The sequence below is a fragment of the Amblyomma americanum genome, chromosome 2, assembly GCF_052857255.1.
Source record: "Amblyomma americanum isolate KBUSLIRL-KWMA chromosome 2, ASM5285725v1, whole genome shotgun sequence".
Classification (NCBI taxonomy): domain Eukaryota; kingdom Metazoa; phylum Arthropoda; class Arachnida; order Ixodida; family Ixodidae; genus Amblyomma; species Amblyomma americanum.
The window spans coordinates 93,351,917-93,367,043 of record NC_135498.1 but is presented as its reverse complement, the minus strand read 5'-3'; the positions used below and the strand labels follow the sequence as shown (position 1 = coordinate 93,367,043).

Sequence of the window (15,127 nt, the reverse complement as noted above, 5' to 3'; positions counted from 1 at the left end):
GGACGCTGGCTTTTCGCGTGAACGGGACCTCTAATGCCATCGCATTACTCTTTGTCCTCGTATGAGGACACCCACCAGAACCGAAAGGGTTAAGGCATCCCTAGCTATACGCGGTGTGGCATACTGCTTGTACAATATGCTTGAACCTGTCCTCGTTTTATGCATTTCTATTTCTTCATCCTCCTTGTTAGTCCGCTTCCCTACGTGCTGCACTGCTTCGTGGAAGCAGCGTACGCTGCAGACAAGTAAAAACCGCGCCCAATGACGCCGCAAATATGCGAAGGGGCGACGGGCTTTAGAGGCGGCAAAAAGCGGACTGCACAAGACAAACCATCAGAACAACCTCAAGCTTAGAGAAATGGACGCTTGCTCATTCCTTGAGGTTACTCCGTTTGAATTGCAGAGGGCAAACATGAGCTGGCGAGGACGATACGCGGGTGACCATACAGGGCTGGCTCGGGACTTAGTATACCTCACCCCATGCTCGTTGCCCGCAAGCACCAATTTTTTCCAAGCCTGTTCTCCTTGACCCGCACGTCACCGCTCACGGCCTTCGTAATATTGGATGACGATAATTAAGAACTCCCTCATGAGGGTCTCGAGAGGGCACGAAATTCGATCCGTTCAAGTCTCGTGCAGGATATCCCCACACCCCAACCCTTGCTGCATGCCGCTATGAATAAACTTTTCGAGCAGGATAAGATTTTCGAGCGCCAGGGGGCATTGGTTGCAGCCAGAAAGCAGACCAGCCCGTGTTTCACGGTGACAGAGCCAATTGGCGCGTGACGACACGAGCCACCTCGAGCATCGACGGCCCGTCATATGGCTCCCCGTCAACTACACGTGACGCTGACAGCGACCCGGACAGGTACGACGCAATACCGGCGTGACGGGGCCCGCAACGCTGTGGTGACAAAACGAAACGCAGCAGCTGGTCAGAGATGATGGCCACGCGTAGCGAAATGATTCGCATACCATGGCCATGATCATAGAACTCGGCTGACTGCTGCTGTGCCAGCACTCTAGAACTAACTGCGTAGTGAACAGCGTGGTCTGCGTGCCATTTCTGTCGCTTTTAAATTCACCCAAAATGTAAATGCACCGACCAACGCAGTTAATGTGAGCACTGCCCGCGACGGCCAGAAACTTGAAAATAATAATTTTATATACATAACAAGATTTCACGCTTACGTAGGGGATAACTCGATTAAACTATGTTAATGAAGCAGAAGATACGCCGTGGTGGCTCAGTGGCTGGCATTCGTCGGCTGTACCAAAGGTCGTGGGATTTAATACCGACAGCACCGGCAGCATTTAAGTAGAGGTGAAATATTGCGTGACGTCAGCGCACGTTACAGAACCTCAGGTGGTCGAAAATAATCCGGAGCCCTCCGCTGCGGCGTCTAGCGTAGTCCGTTTACCCATTGCGGACGTTTAAACATCGCATTCCATGTCGGCACACCATACCACACCATGCCATACAATTCCAAAACAACAGGAAGTCTGGCCTCCATAATTGCTTTGGTTACTGGTAATATGCTTTAGACTTTTCGTAGAGCACTGTCATGCGGCTGCTTGAGGTTTCGATAAGAAATGTTACCAAAAATATTGCGCTCATTAATATCTGCGTGCTTTGATGCGATCGACGACGATACTTTTTAACGAAAACAGAGTACAAAAACGCCCCATAAGAGAGAGACACGAGACGTCTCGTGTGTACTTTACAGACTGTAATTTGAATAACTGCCGACCCAGGTTGGAACAGCAGCGGCACGCAAGAAAATAAACGATGCCACAAAGCGTCCCAGCACAGCGCTCCATTCGAGCAGTGTGCACGTTTACAGAAAAAAAAAAGGCACAGAAAAAGCAAAGGTCAGAGCGAGTAAACAACGAAAGCCTTCGTTCTAGCAACAAGTCAACCTTTATTTTAGCTCTCGTATGTCGAAGCAGTCGTGATGTAAATACATGCACACATACTAAAGAAACATTGCACATGGGGACATAGACACGCACAAAACTCACGTAATTGCAACGTACGACTGAGTAGCCGAGAACACTGTTGAGGACACGAGATACATTGCTATGGGGACCGAAAGGGGACCCCTATGACCTAAGGGTAGGTACAATCGCATGTGACAGTTATCGTAAACTAAAGGTACAATATGGTGTACTATACAGTTGCGATAACCACAGTGTATTTAACGTAAACGCACGACAGATACTGAACAGCAGTCTGTAAGGCACTTGGTAAACAGGAATAGTCATGAAACAAAAAAAAAAATGGGGTGACAAACTTCGCCGCATTGCGGTTATCTGCACCATGTGTGTAAACATAAAACGCGCATAGTTAGTCAGTATACATAGCTTCGTGCTTACGAGCCACTTATTGCAGAGGCGGTCATCGCGCGGCTGGACAGCGGCGCGAGTAGCAAGAAAGAAAACAAACAACAAAAGACGAAAAAGATGTTGGCCCGTCAGGGTGCTCCGATACTGCAGCATGGACCGATAGCCACAGCACCGCCAGGCGCACCCAACGTGTGTGCAATTCGTTGCTTAATTTGCTGGACGCGATCCGAAGAGGGGGAAGAACTTGTTTTGAAGCAGTCTTAACATTCAGTCTATGGTCGTTCCCAATATCCCCTTTGAGGATACTCCAGCCGTCGAGGCACTGGATGCCAGTTGTGTCGAAACATCCAGTTAGCAGTTTCCGTTTGCGTGAAACAACAGCATCAAGGTGAACGCAGCCGCCAAGTAAACGCAACTGCCAGGCGTTCGACGGAACACTGCGGCCACTTCAGCGCGAAACGTTCGCCTCACAAGGCTGAGCAACGTCAGGGTTCTCTTGCAGGCCTCCGATTCTCTGCCTTCTGAAATTATGACCGCATCCCGGTATTTACAGTTTGCGTTACAGACATTCCCGTCTCCCTGCGCAGAACAGCCAGCCGGGCATCACCGGGCCTTCACTCTCTCCCGTGTCCCTCCGGTGGAAGGCGCCAACGCACACAACACGCGAACACCGAATCGCGAGGACATTTTATGGCTTCGAAATTCCCAGCGAACACTTCTTTGTAACGCAAACGGAACAAAGACGACAATCAGCGGCGACAGAATGCGTCGCTGCCGCAACCCGTGCAGTTCGATCCGACACAGCTCCGCATAGCGACGAGGATGGATGGCATATACGGCCGAACGCGAGTGTGCAGCGCTTATAGAGAGAGGGAAAAAAACAAAGAAAACAAAAGATGACGGGCATTCTGCGCGGGAGCACAATGAAACGAGAGAGAGAGAGAGAGACATACACCAGATGCCTCTCTTTTTATGTGGATCGACAAAAGGAGTCATAGAGGAAGAACACGCTGGCATGAGCCCGTTTGCGTTGAAAAAAAGTAAAAAAAGAAGTACCAGTTAGAAGACTCCCTGTGCTCATCAATGCGGAATGCAAGAAAAAAATATAAAGGAGCGCAGAGGGGCATTCCCGATGCGTGAGATAGCGGCCTTCGCGTGGGAGTTCGGAAAATAATAAGCGGGAGGGCCTCACCGGCCTGCGGACGTCAGCTGCAGGTACGATTTGACGTCCCGCCCACGCAAAGTTACCTCCACCGACTGCTCATCAATGCGGCACGCGGACGCAGGCAAACACATGCGCCCCATGATGTGGTACACTCGGGCCCCTAACAGAGAGATGAAGCATACCAGAGACGCACTAGCGTAACGCAAGGGTGCTGCGCATGCGCGGTGGCAAGGGCATGGCCGGAGAGACCCACTGCGCGTGCGCAGCAGGCGTGCGTAAAACCGGTACGTCTCCGGCATGCTAAATCCCTCTGATGACCAGCAACACGCCAACGGCTGCCTTGTGGCGAGATAAAAGCAACGCTCCTGTAAAATGAGAAACTTTACGCGTAAAATGAGAGGTCTCTTGGTAAAACAATACGAAGCTGGGAGCGCTGACGATACACAAACTTAAAAGAATCGAAGGGCACTCCGAATTCACTCTCTAATTTCCAACTCGTACTCCGCAAGAGCCGCGACTAGCCCCAGTGGCTCGGGATGCCACAGCTCCGACCCCGGTCTGTGTTGCAGGTCACACTGGGCGCGACTGTAGTATACAAGCAAAGCAGGCGGCGGAAGCATTCTACTGGTAAGCGGTGACAGTAGCTATAAAGCGGCTCTGACAAAAATCTCAATAGACGGTGCGTAGACTATCCTGTCGAACTTGCAATGAAGTTCTCCCTCTGTTTGCCTGGGGGAAGGTTACTTTCATTGTTATCGGTAGCAACACGAGGACAACGAGCCCAATTTTGCACAACTTGGATATATGAAGGCTTTTGTGGCTGACATGCAACGGTGGCGTACATACATACATGTGGTCAGATGGAAGAACTGACAGGATCGCGACGACTGGCTGGAGTTGGTTTGGTCGGTTCAAAATGGGATACACAGCGTAGTCTGGAAACAGTTGCGGTTAACTCAAGCTAAGTACACAGTACGGTCAACCAGACGATAAAAGTGCAAGTATCGTGGGGCACGAAGATCTATACTATACGCGACAGGGACGACTTGTAACAGCGTGCACAAACAACACATTTACACAGTGTCGATTCCGCTTCGAGCCGCTCTCGACTAATATCGCGGTTTCTCGGAACTTCCAGTATCTCGCGGTGACGTAATCTGCGCCCGCTTATCGTGTCCGCCACAGTTTCCTACAGACACACCCACACGAACGGCGAGGAGATCGGATAATCTTGGCACTCTCACGCACTCCTGCAGCACATAAGGTCACCCACCAGTGACTCCGTGGCATCAAGCGCTCCGTCAGTTCGCGTCAAGCAACAATGCCGTCGTCAGTTCTCAGGTCGCAGGCTGGAAAACCTTCGGCAGCCGTAGGAACCGTGACAGCCAGACTGACATGGCAACGCGCACTGCTATACGCGAACACACTGCACGGAGCGACCGTTGCACGTTAACCACATAACGAGCGACTGCCGTTATTTCAAACAGCAGCACGTAACTTCCCTGCTACACTGTTCCTGTACACTCCTGGACCATGTATGCGCGCAAATGAAAAAAAAAACAAAAAAAATAATTCAAGACGAATGAATGAGTCCTCCCAGATGCGCGCGCGTGTGAACACGGGTGGTGGGTTGAAACGCTTAGTGTTTTTTTTTTCTTTCAGGCTATACTCTAAGGGAGTAAGCTGAGAGAGCTCGAGGGAGAGCTTACTCTCTTGTTACTCCTTTCCGTTTAGAGGGTAGCCGCTCCAGGAGACAGAAGCACCTAACACACCTTCGTGCCTCCTCTCTCCTGCACGGATAACGGCAGTCAGATTGTCTGAGGTAAACTTTGAACCTGTACGGAATGCGGGAAGAAAAAGAAAAGAGCAGATTCGACGACAGGCGCAGCACGGCGCCAACAATAAAAATTCTTCCAGCTTGATACTATGAAGTTTTTTTTTTTCCTCGTGGTTTATTGTAGAAAGGCCACAGTCGCTTTCAAGCTTTTTTATCTTTTTAGCCTGCGGCCTATCCCGAGCATTGTCTGCGATCAGAACAAACGGTCACTCACTTCTGCGCCCTGCGGTCCGCGGTCCCCCTGCTCCCAATACCCGTTTCCTACCCTGCTGCATCGCCCCCTGCATGTCGAACAATAACTTAACGGGACACTGGGGGCCAACTGAAGTTAGCCTTGACTGATGCGGTATCTTTATCTAAGGACGAGGCTCTCTTCACAGGAAATGGCGCCCTCGTTAAGAGCTAGGAAAGAGAGAACAAGTAAGGACAGGCGGCGCCGCCGCAGGTCGTTACCACAGGTGCAGTGATGATGTCAGGCGTTTTGTTTTTTATTACTCATTGAAACAGAACATGAAGTGTTACGCTAAAATATAAAGGTTGCTTTTGAACCAGAAACGCGAGTGCACTTTCATCGCACAAAGGACGACGAAAACAAAAGGTACAAGCCGAAATTTAACCGCAGCAAAGCCCCAACACTCATGTCGCAACCATTGCGGCGAGTTTGAACCGAGGTAGCGGGAGAAAGAAAAACAGTAGGTCCGAATTTTCCAGCAAAGCAAGCGTCTTTCGCCGCCGAAAAAAACATCCAAGGAGTAAAAAAAAAAAGGCCCTCTTATCGGCCTATAGACAAAACGAAAACCTCGTGCAAATAAATGTGCTCGGTGTCCCCCTTAAATTTAGTACGAGACGGTAGCGCCTTTCGGGAACTCCGATAACCGTTAGCGGCGCTATAGTTTTGCAGTAAGGAGACGAACCAACAGCGACACGGGGCGGCCTTCTGCAGTGCACGGGCTCCGAGCATCTGCGCATGCGCGCAGGAGCCTCCAAGTTCTCTGCGCATGCGCTGTGGAACCACGTGCTATAGCACCGGGTACGTTCCACACGTGGAACTGGACAGCCGATCTTGCACAGCTCGCTATACCAGAGTTAAACCTCGTTATAACGAAGCCGTCAAAAACGAAGTCACAGACACAGCGACGGAAAAGCCATTCCGAGCGTATCGTAACCCTAAGCAGCAACAAGATCCTGAAATTAGAAAATTAACAACGGCTACAGCGAAGCGATTTGAGCGCCCCGTGAGCTCCGAAATGAGGAAGTTTAACTGCGTCAGATCGAAAGGAAGGCTGGTTGCCACCGAAATGCTCGCGTCAGGCATGCGCTACAAACACGTGACCATCCGCCAAAGGCAAGCGGCGCGACTACGTACGAAGAGCAGTCGCTCGCGTATGGTACTACTGCACGAAGGCCCCTCTATCAGCGGTGGCTGGTCCCCGGATGCATCGGTTGCGACACGAGAAATAGAGAGGCCGGCAGTCTCGGTAATCTCGACGCTTCGATTGCGGCTCGACAGAAGGAACGACCTTCGCAATGACTGGCACGGGAAGGAGACCAGATAAGCGCTCACATACTCCCTTATCTCTCGCCCTGAAAGAACAATATCACGGATCGACATTCGCGTAGCAAGCACATACACCACAAAGGCCGCGTGCATTACATAAGCAAAAACAGAAACAAAACCAAGACGACGCCAATATTTGTTTAACGGGGAGAAGTATATATATATAAAAGTTGTACATAGGTACGTCATAAGCGCCTTGTCGCACTTCGGCCTGGTTAATCGGCCCACAAGAGCTAGAAAGACTTCGCGATCTTCAGTAAAATTATTTAATAAAGGAACAATTCTTACGGTCATTGTGTTCCCTGACACATAAAAGCCATCATGATCCGAACGCAAAGTTAGATCTCTTTGTTTTGCGAAAGAGAAGTTTTCTCAAATGTCCTAACTTGTATAGAAGCTGATTTCTCCAGGAACTTAAAGGGTCCCTGAAAAGGGTGTTTGAGATTGTTTATAATAGCCCTGCATTATGTAGAGCACAGGCCACCGGGTGTTCATGCCGCGTGCAGTACAGCAAAAGCGAACCGACCAGCTACAATACATTTTTAAAAACTCGCGCTTCCGCGCCTCGCGGCGACCTGCGGTGGCGAGCGTTCGCCCGAAATCCGCGCTCGTTACGTCATGCAGCGCTCGTTACGTCAGCAGCGAAGCTCTTTCACTGTTTCGCCGTGACGTCTCTTTCTGACGTCACGCACCTCCCATGGCAGCGGCTGGAAGCACCGCCCCTTCTTCCCGCTCTCCCCAGTCCTTTCTTGCTATAGCTCCGCTCTATACTTACCCTTTCACCTCCGCCGGCTGCAGCTCGGGTGCTTAAGCTATTAGACAGCAATTTCCGCGGCCGGCAACATCCTTCTCCCTTCCCTTTTTCATTTATTTGCTTTAAATAAACCACCACCTCCATGACCGCCAGGCAACCGGATGGTCCCGCATACGTCTACGCCAGTGTGCTCCCGCTGGTGAAACTGTCTACCGGCTGCAAGCTTCTGACTGCCATGAACAAAGGGCTAGCTCCTAGGCCTACACTACCCGAGTGATTCCCCTCTCGAGAGTTCCGTTGATGCGAGCCCCCGAACTTGCGTGGAAGCGCGCAAACGAAGCCGGTCGAGTGCTTTTCACGGCCCAGTTTACGAGCCCTTCTCGTTGAAACACCCCGTTCAATTCCCGTGAGCTTATTTCCGCCGATCAGGTTCAATGCCCAGCGAGCAGGTGGCTCCGGTTTATGGCGGCAATGAAGCGCGAATAGAAAAAACAAACAACAGCGGTGATTCAGGAAGTGCCTGCTATAAGCGATGAATAAGACTACAGCCAGAAAGAGTTCGCCGAACGTCTACAGTTGTTCGAACCTGGCGAACAAGGTCGCTTGCTCACACACACGAAAACAGGAAGCAAGGAAAACCGCTTCACGAGCGAGCACCAAAGCCTTGGGGGGGAGGGGGGGGGGACTGAACTCAGGTTCGAGCTCCGAGGCGCCAACAGCAATATGGGCGAATCAAGCGAGGACAAAACTGGCCAGCCGTCGAATAGGTTACAGATAGACTGCACATCGAAACATGCTAAAAAAGTGATAACAATAAGAAAACCATGCAGGACGACTGCGGCACATCTGCCTTCGATGTATGCAAGAAAGAAAAATCGCAGCGCGTCGTTGTCACACACATAAACGAGGAAGTTAATCAACCTTTAAGACGACGCTTGGAAAACTAGGCCACCGCTGTATCATGTCTGCGCAATCCTCCCGTAGGCCAATGGCGACAGGTCTGTCAATCCCGAAATGAGAGGAGGCCCAAAGCGGTCTTCGATCGAACGGGGTTTCACGCTGCTGGTGCGGTACGCCGGGCTGGAAAACGCCACTGGCTTTTCCGTACCAAACGCCACCGAGACCGCCACCGTATACATCACGCCACCCGTATCCCACTCCTGTTGCCCATTCCAGCAGTCCCTCTTCCGAGCTGCACTCAAAAACGAAAGAAAGAAGTCATGACAGAAAGAATGTGGTAACACCATACACGTTTCTATGGAGTTTAAAACAGTCGCGTTGTTGTTCGCGAAGCCAATTGCTGCAGGGCCAATACGGCATACGCGAGTCAGTCGGCAAACAGTATACATGCAATGCCAGCACGCGCAAGTTCGAATTGGCTACACGTTGCATACCGAGTAGTAGCACGGCCTGGGTTCCCGCCATGCAGTTCACCTGAAATGAACACACACACGTTGTCGAGACAAACATCGCAAGTGGGCGCAACGCATTTCCCGGGGCAATATGTAAATATTATGTATTCTCACTACTTGGTGACCCTGTCCATTGCGGTACACTTAATTCAGTCTAAATCAGATCTTGGCCGTGAATCTCGACACGCAATGGAACACAAGTGAAGAACATAATTTAGTTTTCCTGTCTACCCGAATGGCTAGAGCTGCGGCAACCTTCGACAGATGCCGCTTCATGACGCGGCTCTCTCTCTGTACGCAGTATGATATCAGCGACGGCCTAATTTAGCCCAGGGGATGAGAGACAGCAGCGATTAGTAGGAGAGAATTAAAGAATCGAAACTGGTCGGCCGGCGAACAGGGCGGCCATAACGACGTCCGTCGGCGGGGAAACAGCTGAAGGCCCCGCACCTTGGGACGCAAATCTACGCAGTTTGGATATGTACGGGGAGGGCCACGCGTAAATGGGCGGCGATTAAGGCAACGGCGGCGCACTTCTCCAGTGCGCGGTGGCTTCCTCCAGCGTGGTACTACACAGCAGCAGCATGCCTTCTCAGCACGGCCGCAGCGGCAGCATCAGCAGGCGTCCGCCGGGGCTGTCGCTCGGCTCCTGCAGTCAGTCCGGCGAGGTGTCCGGGCTGTGGATCATCCGGAAGGCCTGCAGAGGGGGAAGAAGAACGCGGGAAACGTCATCGCCAAGCACGTGCCGATTAGGCGCACTTTAGCACCGCGAACACGCGCTATAAAACCAGAAAACAAAGGGCCCTACAGGTATAAGCCAGCACGTTGAGTAAAGGCTGTAGTGACGCGATAAAGTTCCTGCAGGAGGCACCACTGACGAATATCGAGCCTGGTTATGCACGGGGACAATTCGGGGCGCACCGGATATAACATAACGAACACCGCAAACTCGTGAGCTCTGCCATCATCATGGCCCACAGGTGGTCGGCGACAGACCTAACGGCGCGCACTGCCGCGTATTGTTCGTTCCTGTTGGGCACGAACAATAAAGTATAGGCGCTGGCGAAGATGTTTCTGCGAATTCTGTAGGCCACAAAAAAAAAAAAAACAAAAGGGAGGAAACCGTTCCTGCATCTGTAACGGATAAAGGCGAAACACGCCGTGACCATCTCGGAGCACGTGCTCGGGTCTGACGTCACAGCATGAGTCACAGGGAGAGAGCCAGAGTTCTTGGCGCACTGGGCCGAGAGGGCGACCAGGTCGACGGGGGTTCCCGGAAGACAAAGGGGGGGGGGGGGGGGGGGGGGGAGCCACTTATCGCCTCGTGCAACTCCGAGCAACCTCGTTATTAGCGGTATACAAGCGAGCGCCCTCTTTTTACCAGCGATTTCCCCCCCGCCATCGCAGGAGGGGAGGAAGCGAACAAAGATAGCCGAGACAGGCACGCGCCCAACGAGCGATGAGGGTGATACGCGCGGGCGGAAGCAGACGCGCTGACGCCGCCGCGGCGAGAACTGGCGAGCCTATCGCCACCAGCTCGACCAGCATCGGAATTGCAGCATTTGGCAGATTGATACGGGTAGTTTCCAATACGAAAGGGAACAGTTGGTTCGCGCGTAAAAACGCGTTCTGTCGTTGCCTCTAGAGACTGAAGTTTAAATATGTCTCACGGGAACTACCACCGCCCCGGAGAAAAAAAAGCTATATAGAACAAAGGAAAAAAAAGTACTTTTCGCACATACAACTTGGAATAATCGTTTTCTATTATTAAGCATAAATTACGCTCGACATCATACTGCAGACCCGCCGCGGCGGCTCAGTGGTTGCGGCGCTCGGCTACTGATCCGCAGTTCCCGGTTTCGGACCCGACCACGGCGGCTGCGTTTTAATGGAAGCAAAACGCATAGGCTCCCGTGTGCTGTGCGATGTCAGTGCACGTTAACGATTCCGAGGTGGTCGAAATTGTTCCGGAGCCCTCCACTACGGCACCTCCTTCTCCCGTTCTTCTTTGACTCCCTCCTTTATCCCTTCCCTTACGGCGCGGTTCAGGTGTCCGCCGATATGCGAGACAGATATACTGCGCCATTTCCTTTCCCAAAAACCAATTATTATTATTATTCATCATACTGCAAAAGCCTGTATACATGTTAAAATTACGAATGACAAGCGCAAAGCAGGGGGACAACAAGTTCGTTTACGGACACACAGCGCTGATTAGCGGCCTATTCTTTTATTTCGATCACAAAGAATAGCTAAACAGGCAACACACACACACACACACACACACACACACACACACACACACACACACACACACACACACACACACACACACACACACACACACACACACACACACACACAACCTTTTTTTTCTTTTTCCAAAGGTGGGGGGGGGGGGGGGGGGGCGGCGAATCACTGTCCTTTTCAGCCGTGCGACTAGTAAATAGGTACCCGTTATCCTGAGCGGTTCTGAGAGTGGAAGAAATCTGTCTTCAGCGCAGTTCTAGTTAACATCCATTTATGGGAGCATGAGTATCATCACTCGTCGGACCATCATTCGTCAGCAGTCAAAATGGCCGACATGACTGAGACGTGCCCACATAACGGCGTACCCCATACCACCGCGCATCCCCCCCCCCCCCTTTTTTTTTAAAGCGATGGGCGAAAACTGCTGAAGTTCTGAGTCCGGTAAATTTTGTGACCGGTCGCCCCGCCTCGGTGGCTCAGTGGTTAGGGCGCTCGACTATGATCCGGAGTTCCCGGGTTCGAACCCGACCGCGGCGGCTGCGTTTTTATGGAGGCAAAACGCTAAGGCGCCCGTGTGCTGTGCGATGTCAGCGCACGTTAAAGATCCCCAGGTGGTCGAAATTATTCCGGAGTCCTCAACTACGGCACCTCCTTCTTCCCTTCTTTCACTCCCTCCTTTATCCCTTCCCTTACGGCGCGGTTCAGGTGTCCGCCGATATGTGTGACAGATACTGCGCCATTTCCTTTCCCCCAAAACATATTATTATTATTATTATTATTATTATTATTATTATTATTATTATTATTATTATTATTATTATTATTATTATCTCTCAGTCCCTCCTTTATCCGTTCTCTTAAGGCGCGGTTAAAGTGTCCGCCGATATGTGAGACAGATACTGTGCCATTTCCTTTCCCCAAAAACCAATTTTCATTTTCGTTACCTCCAGTGAGAAGTCGGCGCGAGGAATGCCAAGAAAAAAAGAATCGTGGATGATTTAGCGTGGTTAGACCAAATGCAAATTATGCGCGATAGCACTGCGGCGCCGGTTCGAGGCTCGGTTTTCAAGGTCGAGCAGGCTTCAGACGAAGATATCGCCGAAATCGGACTTAAGCTCAGCCTTAATGGTACGACGCGCTAGCGTTAATGCCCACATATGTGCGGAATTGGTCATTCCCTAATTAACTTTCATAGGTCGCTGGGAGTTCTCATATCGCACTCCAGGCGCGGTTAAACGATGTGCCACTGCCATAGCTGCGATGGCAGGTGCTGCCACTTGTGGGGGTTTTGTGCAACCCAGGTTGCTCTTCCAGATCAGCCTCAAGGTCGCGGAGAGAGGCTTCGAACCAATAAGCACCGGCGAAATCTGAGATTGGGGGTTTCAACGCTAGGCGATAAGAGCAAAAGCAATCACGCCGACCAGCGTTTTTTAAGAAACAAAAGAGGCAGCCGGTCAGGAACCGGCTCTCGGGACGCTTTCGCCTATCATCAGAGGCCACCTTTGCCACGGCCGGCTCCAAAAGGGGCGGAACGACAGCGGGGCGGTGGCCAGCCCCCATGTGGCTTTTCCCTGTCAAAGGACCCCCTTCCAGCCAATGGCGTCGGCCGACTCTCACGAGCGGTGGCGAAAGGCGGACGCAGCCAACGCAGCTCTCTGGTTCAGTTTGCAGTGAGCGAGGCGAGCGGTGAGGTGTTTCGTCCGAAGGCGAGAACAAATTTGGATAATTATGGGTGCTCGACCTACTGCTGTGTTTACCCAATGTCATAAGAGCTATAAAAGCACTGCAGTCAAGGTACCGAATATATTTAAACGCTTTCCTTGGACATTGTGCATGCTCGATCATGCACAGAGAGTGTGCCGGAAATGACTGCACTGTGGAATCAAATTCATGACTGTGAACTGGGAAAGGGTTTACACTGATTGGGGTGTTTTGGACGTGCCATCATTCGTAGGAGTTGCTTTATGTCTTTATGTAGAGGGAAGGAATGCCCTGTCAATTACACGAAATGGTCTACGATGAAGTTCTTGGAGCTAGCATCTGAAGTTTAAGTCTCCGTTTGCTATGCTCATCTGTGGTTCAGCGTGTCAATTTTGTTTCTAGTTTTTTTTTAGTGCGTGCGTAGTTTTTTTTTAGAGCGACGTCGTACTTCTGAGAGTGCTTATGTCGTTTTTCACAATGTTTCACCTTATATTTTGTGTATTTATTTGCATCATTTTATTTCCTACAGTGGCTTAAAATTTTGTATCTTTATTTGTTGCATTTCTGAGATCTCAAATTCTGTTCTGGACGAATAAAAAGAAAAATAGAGTGTGGCTCAAATTTTCCTATATATACTTCTTGGATTTCACAACATGGCTAAACCCTTAATTTCTGGAATTAATCTTCATTTTAATGCGGTTTATCGTCCCAACGCAACTCAGACTATAAGGGGCGCCATAGTAGGAGGTTCCAGATAATTTCAACCACTTGAAGTTCTTTAGCGCGCACTGACATCGCGCAGTACGCGGGCCTCTAGAATTTTGCCTTCATCGAAATGCGACCTACCCGCCGCGGTGGCTCAGTAGTTAGGGCGCTCGACTACTGATGCGGAGTTCCCGGGTTCGAACCCGACCGCGGCGGCTGCGTTTTTATGGAGGAAAAACGCTAAGGCGCCCGTGTGCTGTGCGATGTCAGTGCACGTGATCCCCAGGTGGTCTAAATTATTCCGGAGCCCTCCACTACGGCGCCTCTCTCTTCCTTTCTTCTTTCACTCCCTCCTTTATCCCTTCCCTTACGGCGCGGTTCAGGTGTCCAACGATATATGAGACAGATACTGCGCCATTTCCTTTCCCCAAAAGCCAATTATTATTATTATAATTATTATCGAAATGCGACCGCCGCAACCAGGATCGAACCTGAACACCAACTACCTGCCAGCGATCTGCCCCTTGCGCTGGAGGACGTGCGTGCGGCCATCCACGACCATCTCCGAAAGCAGCACCCCGACCCACGCATCGCAGGAGGTGAGCGCATCGACAGTGTCACCGGCTGTCGCGCACTTACACGGTCACAACGTGCAATGATCCTCCGCGCGCGCATTGGCTGCGTGTGGCCCGGGGAACGACGGGTGCGTCACGGAATCGCGTCGAGTGATGTGTGTGACGGATGCGGTGCAGTGGAAACACTGGAACACCTGCTCCTTCGCTGCTCCGCGTTCGCCGATGCTCGTCGCGATATGCTCGCGGCCTATAGGGCGCAGGGCATACTACCAGACTCCATCAAGACGCTATTGTGGCCGCAGGGCAGTGCGCGCACTCGTGAGCGAACTTTGGTGAGCCTCTGTGCATTCCTCGAACACACGGGCTTGACGTCCCGTCTGTTCTCCGTCAGGTAGTTACACGCAGTGACCGAACGCTCCGCGAGTTCTACCTTGAACGATTAATAACTGGACGCCCCACTCCAGTTGTAACCAACACAGTGCTGTGCGCGTGTGTTATTTAATTCCTCTAAACTGAACTAATCACGCGCACAACCCGGACACATTACTTATTGTGTAAATAGTTTGTACATATTACTTCTCCCCCTGTCCTCTATTCCTGTCCCCCCACCTCTTTCATTTCATTTCTCCATTCTGCCTGCTGTCCTTTATTTCCGCTGCCCCAGCTCAGGTGCTTCAGTATCGATGGCAGATGCCGGGGCTAGCAAAAATGTTTTCCTTCCTTTTTACTATTATTTTTAATAAAACCACTACCACTACCACCCGAGTCAGTTCGGTCAGCAGTTGAGCACCATAACCACTGCGCCACCGCGGTGCCCTTTCTAG

The 15,127-nt window shown here is 51.2% G+C and overlaps 2 protein-coding genes across 2 annotated transcripts in view; both read right to left on the bottom strand.

Annotated features, from left to right (window-relative positions):
* Positions 1–4,497, bottom strand: part of LOC144121606 (rab5 GDP/GTP exchange factor-like) — a 116,423-nt gene extending 111,926 nt beyond the window's left edge. Inside the window, exon 1 of the mRNA XM_077654907.1 lies at positions 4,362–4,497. The gene's annotated coding sequence lies outside the window, so the exon portion shown is untranslated. The remainder of the gene's footprint in view (positions 1–4,361) is intronic.
* The window catches only part of LOC144121609 (zinc finger FYVE domain-containing protein 21-like), a 52,084-nt gene continuing 38,859 nt past the window's right edge, over positions 1,903–15,127 (bottom strand). Inside the window, 1 exon segment of the mRNA XM_077654915.1 lies at positions 1,903–9,769. Coding sequence (XP_077511041.1) covers positions 9,728–9,769 — 42 coding nt within the window. The 3' untranslated portion in view covers positions 1,903–9,727.